At 41.3% G+C, this 19,312-nt stretch overlaps 1 protein-coding gene across 2 annotated transcripts in view; it reads left to right on the forward strand.

Moving 5' to 3' along the window:
* LOC110491848 (MORN repeat-containing protein 1) overlaps nucleotides 1–19,312 on the forward strand; it is an 82,689-nt gene that overhangs the window by 15,510 nt on the left and 47,867 nt on the right. Inside the window, exons 8-11 of one of the 2 annotated variants that reach the window (XM_021565656.3) lie at nucleotides 2,034–2,144; nucleotides 2,359–2,482; nucleotides 3,223–3,434; nucleotides 12,464–12,535. In XM_021565656.3, coding sequence (XP_021421331.3) covers nucleotides 2,034–2,144; nucleotides 2,359–2,482; nucleotides 3,223–3,434; nucleotides 12,464–12,535 — 519 coding nt within the window. The remainder of the gene's footprint in view (nucleotides 1–2,033; nucleotides 2,145–2,358; nucleotides 2,483–3,222; nucleotides 3,435–12,463; nucleotides 12,536–19,312) is intronic. The other variant, XM_021565657.3, reaches the window with a different exon arrangement.

Raw genomic sequence — 19,312 nt, forward strand, 5'->3', positions numbered from 1 at the left:
TTTGTTTTGTCATGCTTTGCTTATAGCTAATGCTAGTGCTATTGTTTGTTTATGCATGCCTTTTGTATTTCCATATTATCATTTGCCTACTGCATTGCTACCTGTGTTGTGTGGCCATTAACTGTTTTATTTGTAGTGTCTATATCACATGCTACCTCAGTGATTTCTATAGTTATTTTATGGTGCTGTTAGCAGGCTACCGTTGCATAGTGTCTGTAGCTTTCTGACCCTATCCAGCCTGCTCTCGTGCTCTAGAACATGTGCAGTAGCCAATCCATTAGATAAAATCTGTAGCCAGGCCTGAGAGAGAACCATACATCTTAATAACCCTAGGCTCAGTTCTCTCCCCCTCACTGGCAACACGTTTACATGCTGATGTGTGAATATGTTAAACTATAGCAGTCTGTGTTAGAACATCATGCTTTCTGTTTGCACATATTGTTATTGCCTTCTTAATTATGTAGAGTCCACCTTTACTATTGCATTATGTATATTTATCTCAGTAGTCTCTTAGAAATGGATCCTAATGATTGTTTTACTCTGCCTTTCCCTGTTAGAACGCAATGTTGAGGCCCATTACTGTAACTTGGTCACCACCACACACCATGCATATAAAACATATTCAAATGGAAGCAGCAGTGTGTGTGTGTGTGTGTGTGGTGGTGACCAAGTTACAGTAATGGGCCTCAACATCACGTTCTAACCGGACAGCACTATAGTGGGCAGAACCAAAACCAATCAGCATTAAGTACTAGCGGGTGAGGGAATATCCAGCCAACTGCTCAGACCAGCTCTAGGTAGCCGTTTTTTTTCAAGCAGGCTTGACGTCTCCTCTCTTTGGCAGGCTGCTGCTGCTCAGGGTGAGGCAGGTGTGGAGTGAAGGTGGGGGGGGGGGGGGGATCACTCCCATCGGGGGGGATTTCCTGTGTGCGTGTATGTGTACATGCAAACATGCACATGTTGGAGGAGGCAGGTTACTTACGCCTGATTCATTTGAACCAGCGCTGAGCTGACAAGGGTGTAAATTGCTCCGATTAGGATTCTGAAGATTGTGGCATCTGTTTACTCTTCTCGGTAATGCCTGCTGTCTACGAGGAGCCATCGCTTCCAACGTTATTGATCTACCACTCTTCTCTGCCCGTTGTTTTCATCAGGCGCCCAACACAGGGGTGATCATCTCCAATCATAAGACTACTATGCACCGCGCCCTGCGTTGAATGCTAATGCCCATCGTGGATAGAACACACAGTGCTTCTTGGCACTAGGAGTTGGCAGATTTATGATTTCTTAGTGCTGCCCACTACTGAATGCTAAGCCAGTGTACTGTCCTGCATGGCAATGCACCACACACAACTTCTTGGGCTCATATTAATAACGTCTCAGAGTGCTGATCTAGGATCAGGCCCATGTAATCGTGTTCATTATGACCACGACTGTGGGAAGGCAACACTGTTCCTAGATAAGCACTCCTACACCGAGATGCTTTCTGAATACAGGCCCAGCTCTTCGACTTTTGGCGTCTGTTTTTGTTCTTGGTAGATTTGAAGCGGCGGTACATGAGTGTACATGACGTGGCGTGATGACTTCCTTGACATGACATGACAAGGTTTGTTAATGTAGTCGTCTGATCTGCATGCCAACTAATGGGTGGGGATGGGATGTAGTTGGATCTATTCATGAGGTGGGACCTGGCAGGCACTTCGAGACGACTCAGAACAGTGACATATGCTAATTACCTATCCTACTGAGGGCAGAGAGAGAAGGGGAAAGAGAAACCAACAGAGGGAGAGAAGAAAAATAGTTTACTCAAACTAGAGAGTGAGGAGAGAGAGAGAAAGAGCGAGAGAGCTAGTTTCCTTTTGTTATACACTAACACTTTGACCTGTCTCAGCGTAGCTCTGATCAAGGGGTTTTAATGAGAGCGTGGTTTTGGATGTCGAGTGGAATTGAAAAGAAGTCTCTTTGGTGATGTGGTGCATGGAAAACTGAATGGCCTTGATTATTCATTGAAGCCCATTTGTATACCACGGCAGGTGGCGCTTCGAAAGTCGTAATAGAGGGAGGAGATGTCTTGGAGGTCTTCCAAGAGACTCCATTTTGTGTGGAAGTGCAACTGCAGACGGAGGCGGGAGAGAAGGCAACGGGTGAGACACAAAATGGACGTCAGATAGGAATATCATAGTTTACTTTACGGTTACCAGGGTTGGGGACTGGGTCAATTCCATTTTCAATTCAGTAAATTGAGGAAAATTCTAAGTTGACTGTTACACAAAAATGCAGTTTTTAAAAATACAATGTGTACATCTGATTTGAGAAGTGTGAACTGTAAACCATGTACAATCTCTTTTCTTTTTACAGGTGAAAATGGCAGAGTCTTACAAATATCCACTGCTATCAGACTCTGTGATCTCTCCCCGTCAACTCCAGCGAGCCTGCTGAAGATGATGGAAGACATCAAGGAAACACCCATCCCCACACCATTGTAGGATATGCCAATCATATAATTAAATAGAAAATGTATCCCTGACCAAGATGGCTGCCTTTATCAGCACATAAGAGCAGGGATGGGCAACAGGTGGATACGGTCCGCAAGCCGATTAAATACAGCCGGCGGTCAATTTAAAAATAAATAAATTGGGGAAACAGCACTTGAACTTCTAAATCCTGATTTATAATTATTTTTTGAATGGACCGATGTATTTTGAAATAACTGTCCTTTTTTTCCTGACTGCAAATACATTTTTACAAACAAATCGGTCCACATTTGTTTTTGCGTCACTCTGTTCAATTTCCAAGTCTCGATGTGGTCCTCGAGCCTTGATGTTGCCTATCCCTGTTCAAGAGCTATGCAGGTCAATGACATTATCCGCTCCAGTGTAATCTCTATGACGCAACTTTATTCCAACGTAGTTCCATGTTTCCACTGCTTCCGCCAATGCCCATGTTTGTTAATCTTTTTTTTTGTCCCATGGTTGGCAGGATGTTCTGTGTTTGAATTGCATGGTCTCTAGTTCTCTTGGCATAGTCTAGAGATTGGGAGCTGTGTGGATTACACGGATGTGTCATCTCTCGCACTCTCTGTTTTCATTATTTTTCATTCACTCGCTCTGTCACACTCTTTTACTAACCCTTCTATGCCTTTCTCTATACCTATTTCTCCTTATTTCTTCTCGCTCTCTCCCCCTCTTCCTATTTTATATCTATTTCTCTCCCCCCACTCAGTGGCTTTCAGGTTGTCAGCTACCCTTTGATGGAGAGAGCCTTTGGAAGCCAGGTCTTCATAGACACTGCAGCCCCCCTAGCCGTGGCTGCGGTGGCAGCTAAATCAGGCTCAGCGCAGGCTGACTCGCCACTGCTTCCCGAGGGCGAGTGGGAGTCTGGAAGCGGATCAGACGGGCCGCCACTCGTGGGGGGTACCCCCAGCTACCTGGATGGTAAGGGATAGTCGCGGCAAGTCATTCGCCACGCCGTCCTTTATTTCTCTCTCGCACTGTTTACTGGGCCTTCTGTTATTTGTACACACACACACACTCACTCTCTCACTATTTATCTTGCTTTTTCTTTCTCTCTTTAAAAAAACATGGCTTCTTTATAGGAGATGCCTGGAGAGCAGAGTCTACCAGTATGTGTGTGTATATAAAGATATCTTTAATGTTTTGGCTGCTGAAATGTACTTAGGATTTTCCTCAGGGAGGTCCCATTTTATGGAGTGTTTCAAGTCTATCTGGCTTCACAGACGTCTCAATCAGCTACAGAGGTCTTGGCAGTAAAATTTTGTGTTTGATGAATCAAAAACGAAATGTCTTAATTTGTTTAATTAATTGCAAACACAGGATAGACTGTCTTTCTTATAGAAAAGCTTGTGAACAAACACAAATAATCATATTTGTCGTATCCACTATCCATACCATTTGTCATCGACACTGTTTTAACCAATAAATGATTAAATTGTTCAAGCCATCGCGACACATACAACCTATCACATATAAGTGGCCCCCTTTTTAAAAAGGCTCTCTGCAATTCAGACGCCAATTCAGACACTATTTGATCAACAGCATTAATCTCAGCTAAATGCCACTTTAACCTTAAGCTGCTGTTCCACCCCACTCACCATGCTACCAGCCCATCCCATCACCCTGAGTCTGGGAGCTAGCACGCCGCCCTTCGCTTACCGTTAGAATTCTTGAGACAATTACCTTGGCAGGCAAGATGTAGGGGTGATAAATATTTCATACTGGCGTCCATTAAAGACACAAGAGGCTCCTCTTCATCGAGATGAGAGGCCAGGCCTCCCGCTGTCTAGAATGTTAATGATTGTGTAGTGTAGTGGTAGAAGGGGGTGTGTGTGTGTGTAGGCGGGTCGAAGGGAGAAGGCAGGGGATCAGTGATATTCCAAACAGATGTTGTTGTGGTTTTTAAGTTAATTTGTGTTGTGCTGTTCGGTACACTCCATTGCTCTTGTCAATGTTCTGGGTGCTTGGGAGGATGGATCAGCTTTAATATTGCAAATAGATTGTGGCTTCTATCAATGTAATTGCCTGCATAATTTCAAATCCCCCATATATACTGTACATGCAGTTGAAAGTAGGAAGTTTACATACACTTAGGTTGGAGTCCTTAACTCGTTTTTCAACCACTCCACACATTTCTTGTTAACAAACTATAGTTTTGGCAAGTCGGTTAGGACATCTACTTTGTGCATGACACAAATCTTTCCAACATTTATTTACAGACAGATTATTTCACTTATAATTCACTATCACAATTCCAGTGGGTCAGATGTTTACATACACTAAGTTGACTGTGCCTTTAAACAGCTTGGAAAATTCCAGAAAATGATGTCATGTCTTTAGAAGTGTCTGATAGGCTAATTGACATAATTTGATTCAATTGGAGGTGTACCTGGATGTATTTCAAGGCCTACCTTCAAACTCAGTGCCTCTTTTCTTGACATCATGGGAAAATCAAAAGAAATTGGCCAAGACCTCAGAAAACAAATTGTAGACCTCCACAAGTCTGGTTCATCCTTGTGAGCAATTTCCAAATGCCTGAAGGTACCACGTTCATCTGTACAAACAATAGTACGCAAGTGTAAACACCATTGGACCACGCAGCCGTCATACGTCTCAGGAAGGAGACTCGTTCTGTCTCCTAGAGATGAATGTACTTTGCGAAAAGTACAAATCAATCCCAGAACAACAGCAAAAGACCTTGTGAAGATGCTGGAGGAAACGGGTACAAAAGTATCTATATCCACAGTAAAATGAGTCCTATATCGACATAACCTGAAAGGCCACTCAGCAAAGAAGAAGCCACTGCTCCAAAACCGCCATTAAAAAAAGCCAGACTACAGTTTGCAACTGCACATGGGGACAAAAAACATACTTTTTGGAGAAATGTCCTCTGGTCTGATGAAACAAAAATAGAACTGTTTGGCCATAATGACCATCGTTATGTTTGGAGGAAAAAGGAAGAGGCTTGCAAGCCAAAGAACACCATCCCAACCGTGAAGCATGGCGGTGGCAGCATCATGTTGTGGGGGTGCTTTGCTGCAGGAGTGACTGGTGCACTTCACAAAATAGATGGCATTCAAGGAAGGAAAATTATGTGGATATATTGAAGCAACATCTCAAGACATCAGTCAGGAAGTTAAAGCTTGGTTGCAAATGGACAATGACCCCACGCATACTTCCAAAGTTGTGGCAAAATGGCTTAGGACAACAAAGTCAAGATATTGGAGTGGCCATCACAAAGCCCTGACCTCAATCCTATAGAAAATTTGTGGGCAGAACTGAAAAAGCGTGTGCGAGCAAGGAGGCCTACAAACCTGACTCAGTTACACCAGCTATGTCAGGAGGAATGGGTCAGAATTCACCCAACCTATTGTGGGAAGCTTGTTTTGTTTTGTATTTGCTTTAAGCACAACCAGGGTACTCTGAACAATGATCAACACTTGACTTTGTGAATACCATTTACTCTTTGAATTGGTATTTTATTTGTGACTTCTAACCTCTACCTCTAACCTCTACCCAAAACGTTTGACCCAAGTTAAACAATTTAAAGGCAATGATTCCAAATACTAATTGAATGTACGCAAACGTCTGACCCACTGGGAATGTGATGAAAGAAATAAAATCTAAAATAAATAATTCTCTATACTATTATTCCGACATCTCACATTTTTAAAATAAAGTGGTGATCCTAACTGTCCTAAAACGGGGAATTTTTACTAGGATTAAATGTCAGGTTTTGTGAAAATTTGTTTAAGTGTATTTGGCTAAGGTGTATGTAAACTTCCGACTTCAACTGTATATAGGTTTTTTATAAATATACACAGCAAAAAAAGAAACGTCCTCTCACTGTCAACTGCGTTTATTTTCAGCAAACTTAACACGTTTATATATTTGTATGAACATAAGATTCAACAACTGAGACCATAAACTCAACAAGTTCCACAGAAATGTTACTAACAGAAATTGAATAATGTGTCCCTGAACAAAGGTGGGGTCAAAATAAGTAACAGTCAGTATCTGGTGTGGCCACCAGCTGCATTAAGCACTGCAGTGCATCTCCTCCTCATGGACTGCACCAGATTTGCCAGTTCTTGCTGTGAGATGTTACCCCACTCTTCCACCAAGGCACCTACAAGTTCCCGGACATTTCTGGGGGAATGGCCCTTGCCCTCACCCTCCGATCCAACAGGTCCCAGACGTGCTCAATGGGATTGACATCTGGGCTCTTCGCTGGCCATGGCAGAACACTGACATTCCTGTCTTGCAGGAAATCACCCACAGAACGAGCAGTATGGCTGGTGGCATTGTCATGCTAGAGGGCCATGTCAGGATGAGCCTGTAGGAAGGGTACCACATGAGGGAGGAGGATGTCTTCCCTGTAACGCACAGCGTTGAGATTGCCTGCAATGACAACAAGCTCAGTCCACCGTTACTAGGCCGTCATTGAAAATAAGAATTTGTTCTTAACTGACTGACTGAAAATAAAAAACCTAGAATGCTTTTCCAGCAGTCTCGATGGAGTTCCCACATATGCTGAGCACTTGTTGGCTACAATTCCTTCACTCTGTGGTCCGACTCATCCCAAACCATCTCAATTGGGTTGAGGTCGGGGGATTGTGTAGGCCAGGTCATCTGATACAGCACTCCATCACTCGTCTTCCTGTTTATAGTCCCACTAAGCCCAAACCAGATGGGATGGCGTATCGCTGCTGAATGCTGTAGTAGTCATGCTGGTGTGCCTCAAATTCTAAGTAAAACACAGACAATGTCTCCAGCAAAGTACCCCCACACCATAACACCACCTCCATGCTTTACGATGGGAATGCAGAGATCATCCGTTCACCCACACTGCATCTCATAAAGACATGGAGGTTGGAACAAAACTTCTCCAATTTGGAGTCCAACGCAAAGGACAAATTTGCAACAGCCTTTTGTCCATAGCTCGTGTTTCTTGGCCCAAGCAAGTCTCCTCTTCTTATTGGGGTCCTTTAGTAGTGGTTTCTTTGCAGCAATTCAACCGCGATGGCCTGATTCACACAGTCTCCTCTGAACAGTTTATGTTGATGTGTCTGTTACTTGAACTCTGTGAAGCATTTATTTGGGCTGCAAATTCACTCTAATGAACTTATCCTCTGCAGCAGAGGTAACTCTGGGTCTTCCTTTCTTGTGGCGGTCCTCATGAGAGACAGTTTCATCATAGAGCTCAATGTTTTTAGCGACTGCACTTGAAGAAACTTTCAAAGTTCTTGAAATTTTCCAGATTGACAGACCTTCATGTCTTAAAGTAATGATGGACTGTCATTTCCCTTTGCTTATTTGAGCTGTTCTTGCCATAATATGGACTTGGTCTTTTACCAAATAGGGCTATCTTTTATATACCCCCCTACCTTGTCACAACACAACTGATTGACTCAAATGCATTAAGAAGGAAAGAAATTCCACAAATGAACTTTTTAACTGTTAATTAAAATGCATTCCAGGTGACTCCCTCATGAAGCTAGTTGAGAGAATGCCCGAAGGGTGTCTGTTTAAAGAACCTCAAATATAAAATATATTTAACACTTTTTTGGTTACTACATGATTCCATATGTGTTATTTAATAATTTTGATGTCTTTACTATTATTCTATATTATAGGGAATAGTCAAAATAAAGAAAAAACGTTGAATGAGTGTGTGTTAACTTTTCACCGGTAGTGTATTTAAAAGAAACCATCTACATGCAGATCGGTTTGGGCAATTTGCACATTGGGATCAAAATTATTTTTAAATAAAATCATCACCCTTTTTGAGTTTCTTTGCCCATGGTAGAAGTATATTTCACCCCCACATTCCTTTTCCACACATCTCTAAAGTTGTTGAATGCGTTTCCTATAAACAATCAATATTATATTCCTTCTCCTTTAGCCAGGAAAATACGGATCGTCTTATCTGCTAAGCCCTTACAATTATACTCGGCTATACTTATTTCACCATTTACCATAGTGATATTCAAGTTTCAATTCTATTTATCATTATATATGTTTGTAAACTTACCATTAAAATGGACCATAATGATTGAGTGTCTATATACCGTATCTGTACCATGATATTTGCACAGCAACTGAGTCAACCTTCAATTGTTCTCCGCTATTGTCATCCCAGTGAGTGGCAGACCACCCCTGTCCACCTGTATCCTATGGCCTTTTTAGAGATTGGGACACATCCTTTAAAAAGAGCACACAGTGCCACCCACAGAACAGAAGCAGATTAACTGCCAAAAGTATTTCCAAAAAACTCACCTCCATTGTACTGTTATTACAAAAAATATATATGTAAAAAAAATCTTGCATATCTTAATTTATTTCTTCAATTAACAAACACTAATATGTAGGAACTTCATACGAAGGATTGTTATCTATAACCAGGACCGGCATTACAAAAATATATTTTTTTGGCAAGCACGGATTATTTTGGGAAACAATTATTGTGATTCATCCTATACTGTCCTTGACATCATTACCCCTTAGCAACAGATGTGGGATACATACACACCCTTCCCACACAAACAACCACAAGATTAGATGTTCAACATTTGTTCCATCCCCGAGCCCAACTCAACAGAAGACTTGATGTGTGAATGCATATACAGTGCCTTGCGAAAGTATTCGGCCCCCTTGAACTTTGCGACTTTTTGCCACATTTCAGGCTTCAAACATAAAGATATGAAACTGTATTTTTTTGTGAAGAATCAACAACAAGTGGGACACAATCATGAAGTGGAACGACATTTATTGGATATTTCAAACTTTTTTAACAAATCAAAAACTGAAAAATTGGGCGTGCAAAATTATTCAGCCCCTTTACTTTCAGTGCAGCAAACTCTCTCCAGAAGTTCAGTGAGGATCTCTGAATGATCCAATGTTGACCTAAATGACTAATGATGATAAATACAATCCACCTGTGTGTAATCAAGTCTCCGTATAAATGCACCTGCACTGTGATAGTCTCAGAGGTCCGTTAAAAGCGCAGAGAGCATCACGAAAAACAAGGAACACACCAGGCAGGTCCGAGATACTGTTGTGAAGAAGTTTAAAGCCGGATTTGGATACAAAAAGATTTCCCAAGCTTTAAACATCCCAATGAGCACTGTGCAAGCAATAATATTGAAATGGAAGGAGTATCAGACCACTGCAAATCTACCAAGACCTGGCCGTCCCTCTAAACTTTCAGCTCATACAAGGAGAAGACTGATCAGAGATGCAGCCAAGAGGCCCATGATCACTCTGGATGAACTGCAGAGATCTACAGCTGAGGTGGGAGACTCTGTCCATAGGACAACAATCAGTAGTATATTGCACAAATCTGGCCTTTATGGAAGAGTGGCAAGAAAGCCATTTCTTAAAGATATCCATAAAAAGTGTCGGTTAAAGTTTGCCACAAGCCACCTGGGAGACACACCAAACATGTGGAAGAAGGTGCTCTGGTCAGATGAAACCAAAATTTAACTTTTTGGCAACAATGCAAAACGTTATGTTTGGGCCTGCTTTTCTTCAGCAGGGACAGTGAAGATGGTTAAAATTGATGGGAAGATGGATGGAGCCAAATACAGGACCATTCTGGAAGAAAACCTATCTAATAAATGTCGTTCCACTTCATGATTGTGTCCCACTTGTTGTTGATTCTTCACAAAAAAATACAGTTTTATATCTTTATGTTTGAACCCTGAAATGTGGCAAAAGGTCGCAAAGTTCAAGGGGGCTGAATACTTTCGCAAGGCACTGTACAATTGTAGCTGTTTGAGAAGGCATGCAAAATTGAGCAAGAACTGGGAGATTTGCTTAACCAATGTCAAGTCCTAGCCGATGGAGCTCAGATACACTCCTGAAACACAAACACATGCTTGTCCCCCGTTGTTACCATTTTCCCAAGTGTCTCTGAGTAGTCAGACCTTTTTGATTATTTTGTGCCGCCAGAGCCACAATCATTTCCCCCCTCTCTGATTGTCTGAGTGTGACCCCCTCCCCATGGGTTACTGCAGCTAGTGTTGCCAGTACTGCCACTACCTGGGTGGGGGTTTCCAGCGGAATTCCCACCAGCTAGGTACAAGGTCGTCAAGGTTCTTATTAGCAGCTTTGAGAAATCCTTGTATATTATGCTTACCCTCCTGGGGGCTTTGGCTCTGTTGGACCAACCCTGCCAGGCAGGCTCAGACTGTTGAGGATGCTGCTTTAGTGGGTCTCTGACCACGTTTATCTTTCTGTCTTGGCTGCGTATAGGCTACTTGCAGTAAGCCTATAAAACAGATAAGGATTTCTCCTTAGTGTGTGGGTCGCTCAGATGGGTGTCTAGGGTACAGGGTTCACCGTTCCATCATGATAGGACAATACATAAATAGACTTTGTGATTTATTTTTAAATGTGTATCCCATATCTGCACAGAATGTAAAACTCTCAACTCTTGTTCGCAGACAATGGCATTTGCAACCATTTTCCTTTTTCAGTCACTTAACTCACCACACTTTTCCAATCACAAAAACACACACCCCATCTTCCATTACAACCACACTCCCCCACATATACACCTGCACATACCCACACTGTGCCGTCTATGTCCTCTGTTTGGTGTGTTTTTATCTCCACTATGTTGACTCCTACTTCATTTTGGGCTTTTGAGTACTTTTGTGTTCCAGTACCTTATATTTGAAGATTATTGAAATAATAATAATAATGATCCATTGTTCTAGTGCTATCTTTAATCTGTTTATAAATACTCTAAATTATTTTACAACATTTCCTATTTTGAATGGTATATTGTATTTGTAGTTTATTTCTTCATCAATTTATGTATTTTATTATTTTCAGTTTTTTTTACATTTCCTACCGTGGATAGTATTGGGTGTTCCATTATTCTACTCCTCTATGGGAACTTGGTATTTAGAATAGCCATGGAGGAGTCTTGGTGTCTCAGAACAGCTGGTTATCAATGTACAGTTTATCTACTGCGAGAGCTGCACGTTTCCCTTTTAGTCTATTCGCTTTGAAGAGTGGGACAGAACTTTGCGCCGTTCTGCAATTTCCTTCGGGAACTGATCATTCATGCCTATCTTCGTGCCAGCGAGTCTTTTGCCCAGGTTTTTAACCATTATTTTTATCCTTAAAGAATGCAAATTTGGCAACAATCGGGTGGTCGTTTCTCTGTCCGAAAAGATGTACACATTCGATTTTGATTTTGTTGACAGTATTGCCTGGGATCTGTAACTCTCTCTGGGTCCTCATCCTCATTCTCTTTAATACTGTTAGTAGCATATCTTCTCTCACAGATCTAGTCTGTATTTCGAGTAAGGCTTCTCTCAGAAACATGTTCTTTAACATCCGTTTCAATAGTATGGACTGTAGCGTTTAGATTTTTTGTTTCTTTCTCTATTGTCGTAGAATTTTCGTCACTCATCTCGAGGCTCGACTTTAACTCCTGTATATCTTTACCGACTAGTTCAAGTATGCCCAACTTATCATTCGTCGTCTTTAGCAAGACGGTCTCTACACTTATACATTGTTTTGTGTTGTTATCCAGATTGCAGCTAATATTTAGTCGGATTTACAGATATTGAATATTATGTTTTTATCTTGAGGCATTCTGTTCCGCTGTCTTCAGTCTGCCATTGTTCTTCCCTACACTGTCCTGCTTGGTGGTGTTTTGTGAGGGAAGTGTATTCAAATTCCATTACTAGTATCCATAATATTATAGCCGGCCCTACGCATTCCATTTCCCTGACCAAACTGAGACACTGTCACTCTATGGCCTGCAGAGTTCTGATTCTGTGTTCTTCTGAATTAGGCAGATAATGACGATATACTATCTGGACATGATGCATTATATTATATATACCAGAGCCTTATCGATATACTATCCAGTAGTGTATTATATTGTATGTCAGGACCATGATAGAGTTGAGTGTGCTTCCTCTGCTCAGGAAAGGAAGTGCGTGGGGAGCAGAATAAGTCAGGAGAACGGGAATCAACCACCATCACCGAGTTCTTCTCAGGTAATTATGCCTCTCGTTAACACATCTGCGTCTTTAACTTCTTCAAGATTCATGAAAATGGTTTGGAGATCTGGATTGCCATATAAGTTGTTGGCAAGAGGGTCCATCAAGTTCACTACCTTAAAACCTTTTAAATCTAATTGTCAAAATGTAGATTTACACCTAAATAGATGTACCCAAAAGTAATTATTTACCGAGAGGGCCATAAACAATACGTAGTAATGCTTATACTGTCTGAAAGATTAAAATCTCACCTTTTCTGGTAAAACATAGTTATAAATTGCTGAGATGTAGTCCCATTTACGGACACAAGCTCAAGTACACACAGTACAAATATGAAAAATTATATGGGAATAGGACTTGAACCGATTTTGAAATGCTTTCTAAATATAATAATAATCAAATTATAAACTACTTAAAACATTTCACCTTTCTTATAACTGTAAAATAAATATGATCATACTTAATGAGAGTACAAAATTGGCACCATTTCATATAACTGCTGACCGAGTATTTCTGCCCAGTATCCTCTGAGCGAAGCACAGACGCCATTCAAATGCCTGCTGACTCTTTGAAAGTGGTCTTGTTAAAATTCTACAAAATTATTTTGTATTTTTTCTTGTTGAGAAAAATCCAGATGATACTGCATTTGCTGCAATCGCTAGAGTCTCCGGTTTAATATCACATATTGTTCACAGCAAGGGGAGTTTGATCCTTTGTCTGGATAGGCCAGAAAATGTGACTTGTCGCTCTCAATGAGGTGTCAGATTTCACATACTCTATCTCAGATGAGAGCCGAGAACTGATTGCGAAGCGGGACAACCGAAGGTGTCACACGGCCAAAGTGCAATCATTGGATAATAAAATGGATGAGCTCCGATCAAAACTAAGCTACCAACGGGACATTTAAAAACGAATATCTTGTTTTTCACAGAGTCGTGGCTAAATGACGACATGGATAACATACATCTGCTTGGGTTTTTTGTGCATCGGGAAGATAGAACAGCTGCCTCCGGTAAGACAAGGGCTGGTGGTCTGTGTCTATTTGTAAATAACAGCTGGTGCACGAAATCTAATATTAAGGAAGTCTCAAGGTTTTGCTCGCCTGAGGTAGAGTATCTCATGAAAAGCTGTAGACCACAGACTGGAATATGTTCCGGGATTCTTCCGATGGTATTGAGGAGTACACAACATCAGTCACTGGCTAGAAGCACAAACATTTAGCTAAACTCGCATTAACATCTGCTAACCATGTGTATGTGACCAATAACATTTGATTTGGTTTCGTCAATAAGTGCATTCGACGCTTGTCGGATGTGGCATGGCTTGCAAACTATTACGGACTACAAAGGGAAGCACGTCGGGTCTCCCCCTCACATTGAATCTGTACCGGTACCCCCATGTATATAGTCTCGCTACTGTTATTTTATTGTTGCTCATTAATTATTTGTTATTTTTCTATATTTTTTTTGACATCAGTTTATTTTAGTAAATACTTTAACACTTATTTTTCTTAACTGCGTTGTCTAAGGGTTTGTAAGTAAGCATTTCACTGTAAGGTCTAACACCTGTTGTATTTCGCGCATGTGACATAATATTTGATTTGATTGGATTTGATTTTGAAATAGGGGACTAAACGTTTTTAAATGGTGAAAGCCTATATTAACATGGGGAGCACCAAAAGAGGCTTTGTGGCAAGTGTGCCCTTCCGGCCTAGAATTTCGGGATTTTAGGGGCAAGGCCATCTTGCAATCTGAGCGGAGACGGTCAACATCTTGAAACCATAAACGTAATGTTTTACCAACTGTACTTTGTTTGTCATTTTTCTGTGTTCCGACCATAGGAATGGTAAGAGGATTATTTTATAAACAATTCCTCATATGCCATTGAACCCAGAATTGCTGTCATATTCTCTGTCTTTTGTTGTCCAGCAGCCAAAGACACAATCCGAGTCATATTAACAACCCATCTTTAGATCTTACCTCTTTCTACATTTGTAAAGGATATTTTCGTCTGTCATATGAAACGCTTGCATTTGCAGTGTGCTTTTCAATCATTTAATTTTGGAACATTTGCGCTTATAGACAACTGCCGTGCGCACATTGCTGCGTTCATAATGTGAAGAAAGCCTAATAGTTTATCGTTCCGATCTGTAGCAGCAGCCTCATTTGCTTTTAAAAGTTGTATTTTATGTACAGTTGTATTAATTTGGGATCTATCATCCCACAACTGTCCCAGTTGAGTCTGTTATTTATTTATCTCACAGAATGACAAGCTGACCAATAGAATAGGTACTTTTGCACTATGGAGGAAAGTAGATTAACATACAGTAGGTTTGTGCTTTTGGTGTTTGTTACTCATCTTGTTGGCTGACAAAAAGTAAATGTGGACAGTTCTTCTAACATCTTCACCCTGCACCTTGGAATTGGATAAGGACGTGTGCCGTTGCATCCCCAATTTTTTTTTCCGTCTTCACTTGTAGCCTACTTCAGAGCTGCTAGGCCTGTGGAAAGGAACTGATCATGTGACGGCATTGGCTTATCAGAATTGAGATATCTGAGTGAGCCACCTGAGTGATAGGTGCTTTGGAGCACTGCGATTGGCAGTCGGGAGAAAGGAATTATAATTATTATATTCAGCCCAAGGGCACAATGGCCACTTTTTCTGCAAGGCATGGATTGTTTTTGGGGACATTACAACCACACAAGGGGTCATCGGCGGCCATAGCCGTCATTGCCACTGGGAAATTCGAGGCCTGGTGCCCTCTATCTAATTATATGGGTACATTTTGATAGACAGCAGAATTCTGAGGAGAGTTCTTTCTCAACCTCACCACCAATGACCTTGAAATCTAATTTTTAGTCTGAACAATGTTCCTCCCTATGGTCGCTTAGTCCTCTAGTTAAGTCGTTATTGACAGCATTAAGATGTTCTCTTGGAATTAAGTGAAAGTACACAATATTAGTGTATTTTAGGGGGCTCTTTTGCGGCCCTTGTTTTTTGACCGATTTACAGTTGTTTGTTCTCTGTTGTCCAAGGTCTGAGGATCAATGCTATTTGATCGAGCTTGATCTTTTCTTCGAGTGTAGAACTTGCGCTTATCTCTGTTCAAAGTGCCACTGATAGTGAAAATCCATCGAGGCTCTCTTCGGACAGCACGAGCAGCTCTTTTACTTTCTCTCTCTCTCTCTCTTGCTCCCCAAGCGCATCTCCTATTCATTTGCACTGAACAACAGTGGACTGCGCAGGGCTTCGCCCGCAAAGTTCAAAGGAAGCCCTCTCAGTTAAGTGGAAATGCACAGGGGATGATAATTTACTGCTCTCCATGCTGTGAGAGAGAAAGAGGGAGGGAGAGAGGATGAAGTAAGTAATGGAGTAACTGAGAAGGAGAGAAAGGAGTAAGTAAATGAGATGAAAAGGAGAGATGAAGGGCAGAGAAGTAGGAGAAAGAGGGAGTAATTAAGAGTTTACAGAAGCAGCACAACTGAGTACATTCATGACTACTAAAACAGAGCTTAAATTGTATTAACTTGGATAAAGTATCAGGACATAGAAATGGGAGTGAGAGGGAGAGAGAGGCAGTGCAAGAGACCGAGATGAATTGCGAGGACGTGTGTTTGTTTGTACGCACGCACGGGTGTGTGTGCGTGTCAAAAGAGAGAAGAAGGTCAGAGCGCCGGCGAGGCTGCTTCCGTCTCGCCTCGTTAATTTCCTGACGGCCTCGGCTCATTTCGCAGCAGTTAAGCTAGGTGAGAAAGCAACTGACCCCTACGGCTAATCCTCCCCCCGCTGCCACCTGCCCCATCTCTCTCTCCCTCATACCTCTTTCACTGTCCCTCTTTCATTCTCTCTCCCTTCTCTCACTCTCTCTCTCCTCTTTATCTCTACCACTCTCTTTCTCTCTCCCCCTCTCTCTCTTACCGCCCCTCTCTTCCTCTCCATCTCTGTCTCCATGGTTGCTGTGTTTTCACCATCAGGCCACTCCCATAGGAGCTGCAGCTTCATCAAGTCTAGGAGTATAAGAAAGGGCATCATCATTAGGTTAGTCTCTGATCGCCCTCCCTAAGTAATTATCCCTCGCCTAGACTCTGGCAGCAGACATAATTGATTTAATGGAGTGTTCTCTCTCTCCACTTCTTTTACGATGCTCAGGAGTATGTTTTCTCTTGTTAAAGATTGGGATACATTTTTGATTAATGGCGTACAACACCGCATAACACTTTTATTGAAATCTGAATGGGATTTAATGTGGAGTGTAAATGGTTAATGTCATAAATGGAGATCATTTTGTAAGGGGTGTTCTGTATTTCATCTGCTTATTTATTTCTGTATCAAGGAGAGAATGTTTCTCTCACCATAGAAAAGACCCAGAGACATTGGAGGTGTCAATTTGAAACGATTATAACATTTTATCAGTACAGTACATCACACATAAAAGGCCCATAGCCATTTCAGAGAGATTTATTTACCGAAGGTGCCATTGACGGGCATTAAAACACAGAATTTACAGTTTTCCATCTGGTTTTATAATACTTCTGGTCAAATATGTGTGAAAAATCCAATTATGTTTTATTGATCATCAAAACTATCTGGAAGCTTTGGCCTTGAATTTATGAGAGTGGGGTGCAGACGTGATCCAGACCTGATAAATCAAGGTAATTTCAGTTGGCCTCCAGAGGTGGGGTGCTTGTAGAGGTGAGCCTCTACCTCCTCCATCCATCCATCTATTCCTCTCTCTTTCACCCTCTCTCTGATGATTTAATCATGGCGTTCGCTTAGGGACCATACCTTGAAAATGATGTATATCTTAAAGGGTGCCCGGTCGACTGGAACAGAAAACAGACATGCATTTAAATGTCCCCCCAAATTCTTCATCCTTTTTATACCTTCATTGATAGATGTTGAACCTGGTAAGTAATGTTAAAGAAGAAACACTCTACTCTACCGTAATGGCTTTTACCTGGCTGTGGCTTAAGACGAACAGTCGTTATTGTGGTTTAGAGGGATTCCATATGAAACCAGGACAAAAAATTGGGGGGATTTTCATGACATTTATATCTAAAAGCATAATTGAGAAATAATGTATCAAAGTTGGCATATTTCTGACATTTTGGCCTTACCTTGGCCTCCATTAAGACTCCATAATATTACATCTGTAGGTGCTACAAAGCAGCAATTGGTGTCAAATGAAGCTTTACCACTTGCTCTGTAATATGAGTAGTATTTCGATTTCAGTAACATTTTGTTTTACATTAATTTATGAATATTGTAAAATATTAACATGAATATTGAAAAAGCACATTTTATGATTGACATTATGATCCAATTTGTAAGCATTACAACAGAGTGAATGTGAAAATGGATTCAAAATGGACACCCTATGCTGGTAATTTGAAGGATGTGCAATGATACGAGTAAAAGAAGGGCTGTGATTGGTTACATTGCCTTCTATTCCAATTTCTCTGTATAAAATGGGCCATAACTTTAAAACTAGCAGAGATCCCACTCTGAAACTTTGATATACCCATAGAATATGTTCAACAATATAGAACAATTAGCAAAATACAAAATAGTTTGTTTTCAATATTCATTTTATTTTTTAAATGTTTTAATCAATGTAAAAAAAATATATATTGAAATTAAAATACTACTCATACTGTATTACAGAGCAAGCGGTAGAACTTTGACACAAATGTTTGCTTTGTACACTGAACAAAAATAAAAATGCAACATGCAACAATTTCAAAGATTTTACTGAGTTACAGTTCAAAGGAAATCAGTCAATTTAAATATTTTTGGGGGGCCATAATCGATAGATCACATGACTGGGTGGCAGGTAGCGGCCAGTAACCGAAAGGTTGCTAGATTGAATCTTCGAGCTGACAAGGTAAAAATCTGTTGTTTTGCCCCTGAACAAGACAGTTAACTCACCATTCTCTGGGCGCTGAAGACTATTATGGCAGCCCCTCGCACCTGCTCCTTCGGATAGACTTGATCAGGTTGATGATTGTGGCCTGTGGAATGTTGACCCACTCCTCTGCAATGGCTGTGCGAAGTTGCTGGATATTGGCGGGAACTGGAACACGCTGTTGTACTCGTCCATCCTGAGCATCCAAAGCATGCTCAATGAGGTGACATGTCTCAGTATGCAGACCATGGAAGAACTGAGACATTTTCAGCTTCCAGGAATTGTGTACAGATCCTTGCGACATGGGGCCGTGAATTATCATGCTGAAACATGAGGTGATGGTGGTGGATGAATGGCACGACAATGGGCCTCAGGATCTCATCATGGTATCTCTGTGCATTCAAATCGCTATCAATAAAGTACAATTGTGTTTGTTGTCTGTAGCTTTTGACTGCCCATACCATAACCTCACCACTATCATGGGGCACTCTGTTCACAATGTTGACTTCAGCAAACTGCTTGCCCACCTGATGTCATCTGCCCAGTACTGTTGAAACCTGGATTCATCCGTGAAGAGCACACTTCCTCAGCGTTTCGGGGGCCATTGAAGGTTAGCATTTGCCCACAGAGGTCGGTTACGACGCACAACAAGCACTCAAATTAGCTTCCCTGAGACTGTTTCTGACAGTTTGTGCAGAAATTCTTCAGTTGTGCAAACCCAAAATTTTGTGACTGATCTCAGACGATCCCACAGGTGAGGTCCTGGGCTGGCGTGGTTACATGTGTTGTGAGGCCGTTTGGACGTACTGCCAAATTCTCTAAAACAACGTTGGAGGTGGCTTATGGTAGAGAAATAAACATGTAATTAT

Source organism: Oncorhynchus mykiss, chromosome 16 (genome assembly GCF_057628025.1).
Source record: "Oncorhynchus mykiss isolate SJ-2025 chromosome 16, ASM5762802v1, whole genome shotgun sequence".
Classification (NCBI taxonomy): domain Eukaryota; kingdom Metazoa; phylum Chordata; class Actinopteri; order Salmoniformes; family Salmonidae; genus Oncorhynchus; species Oncorhynchus mykiss.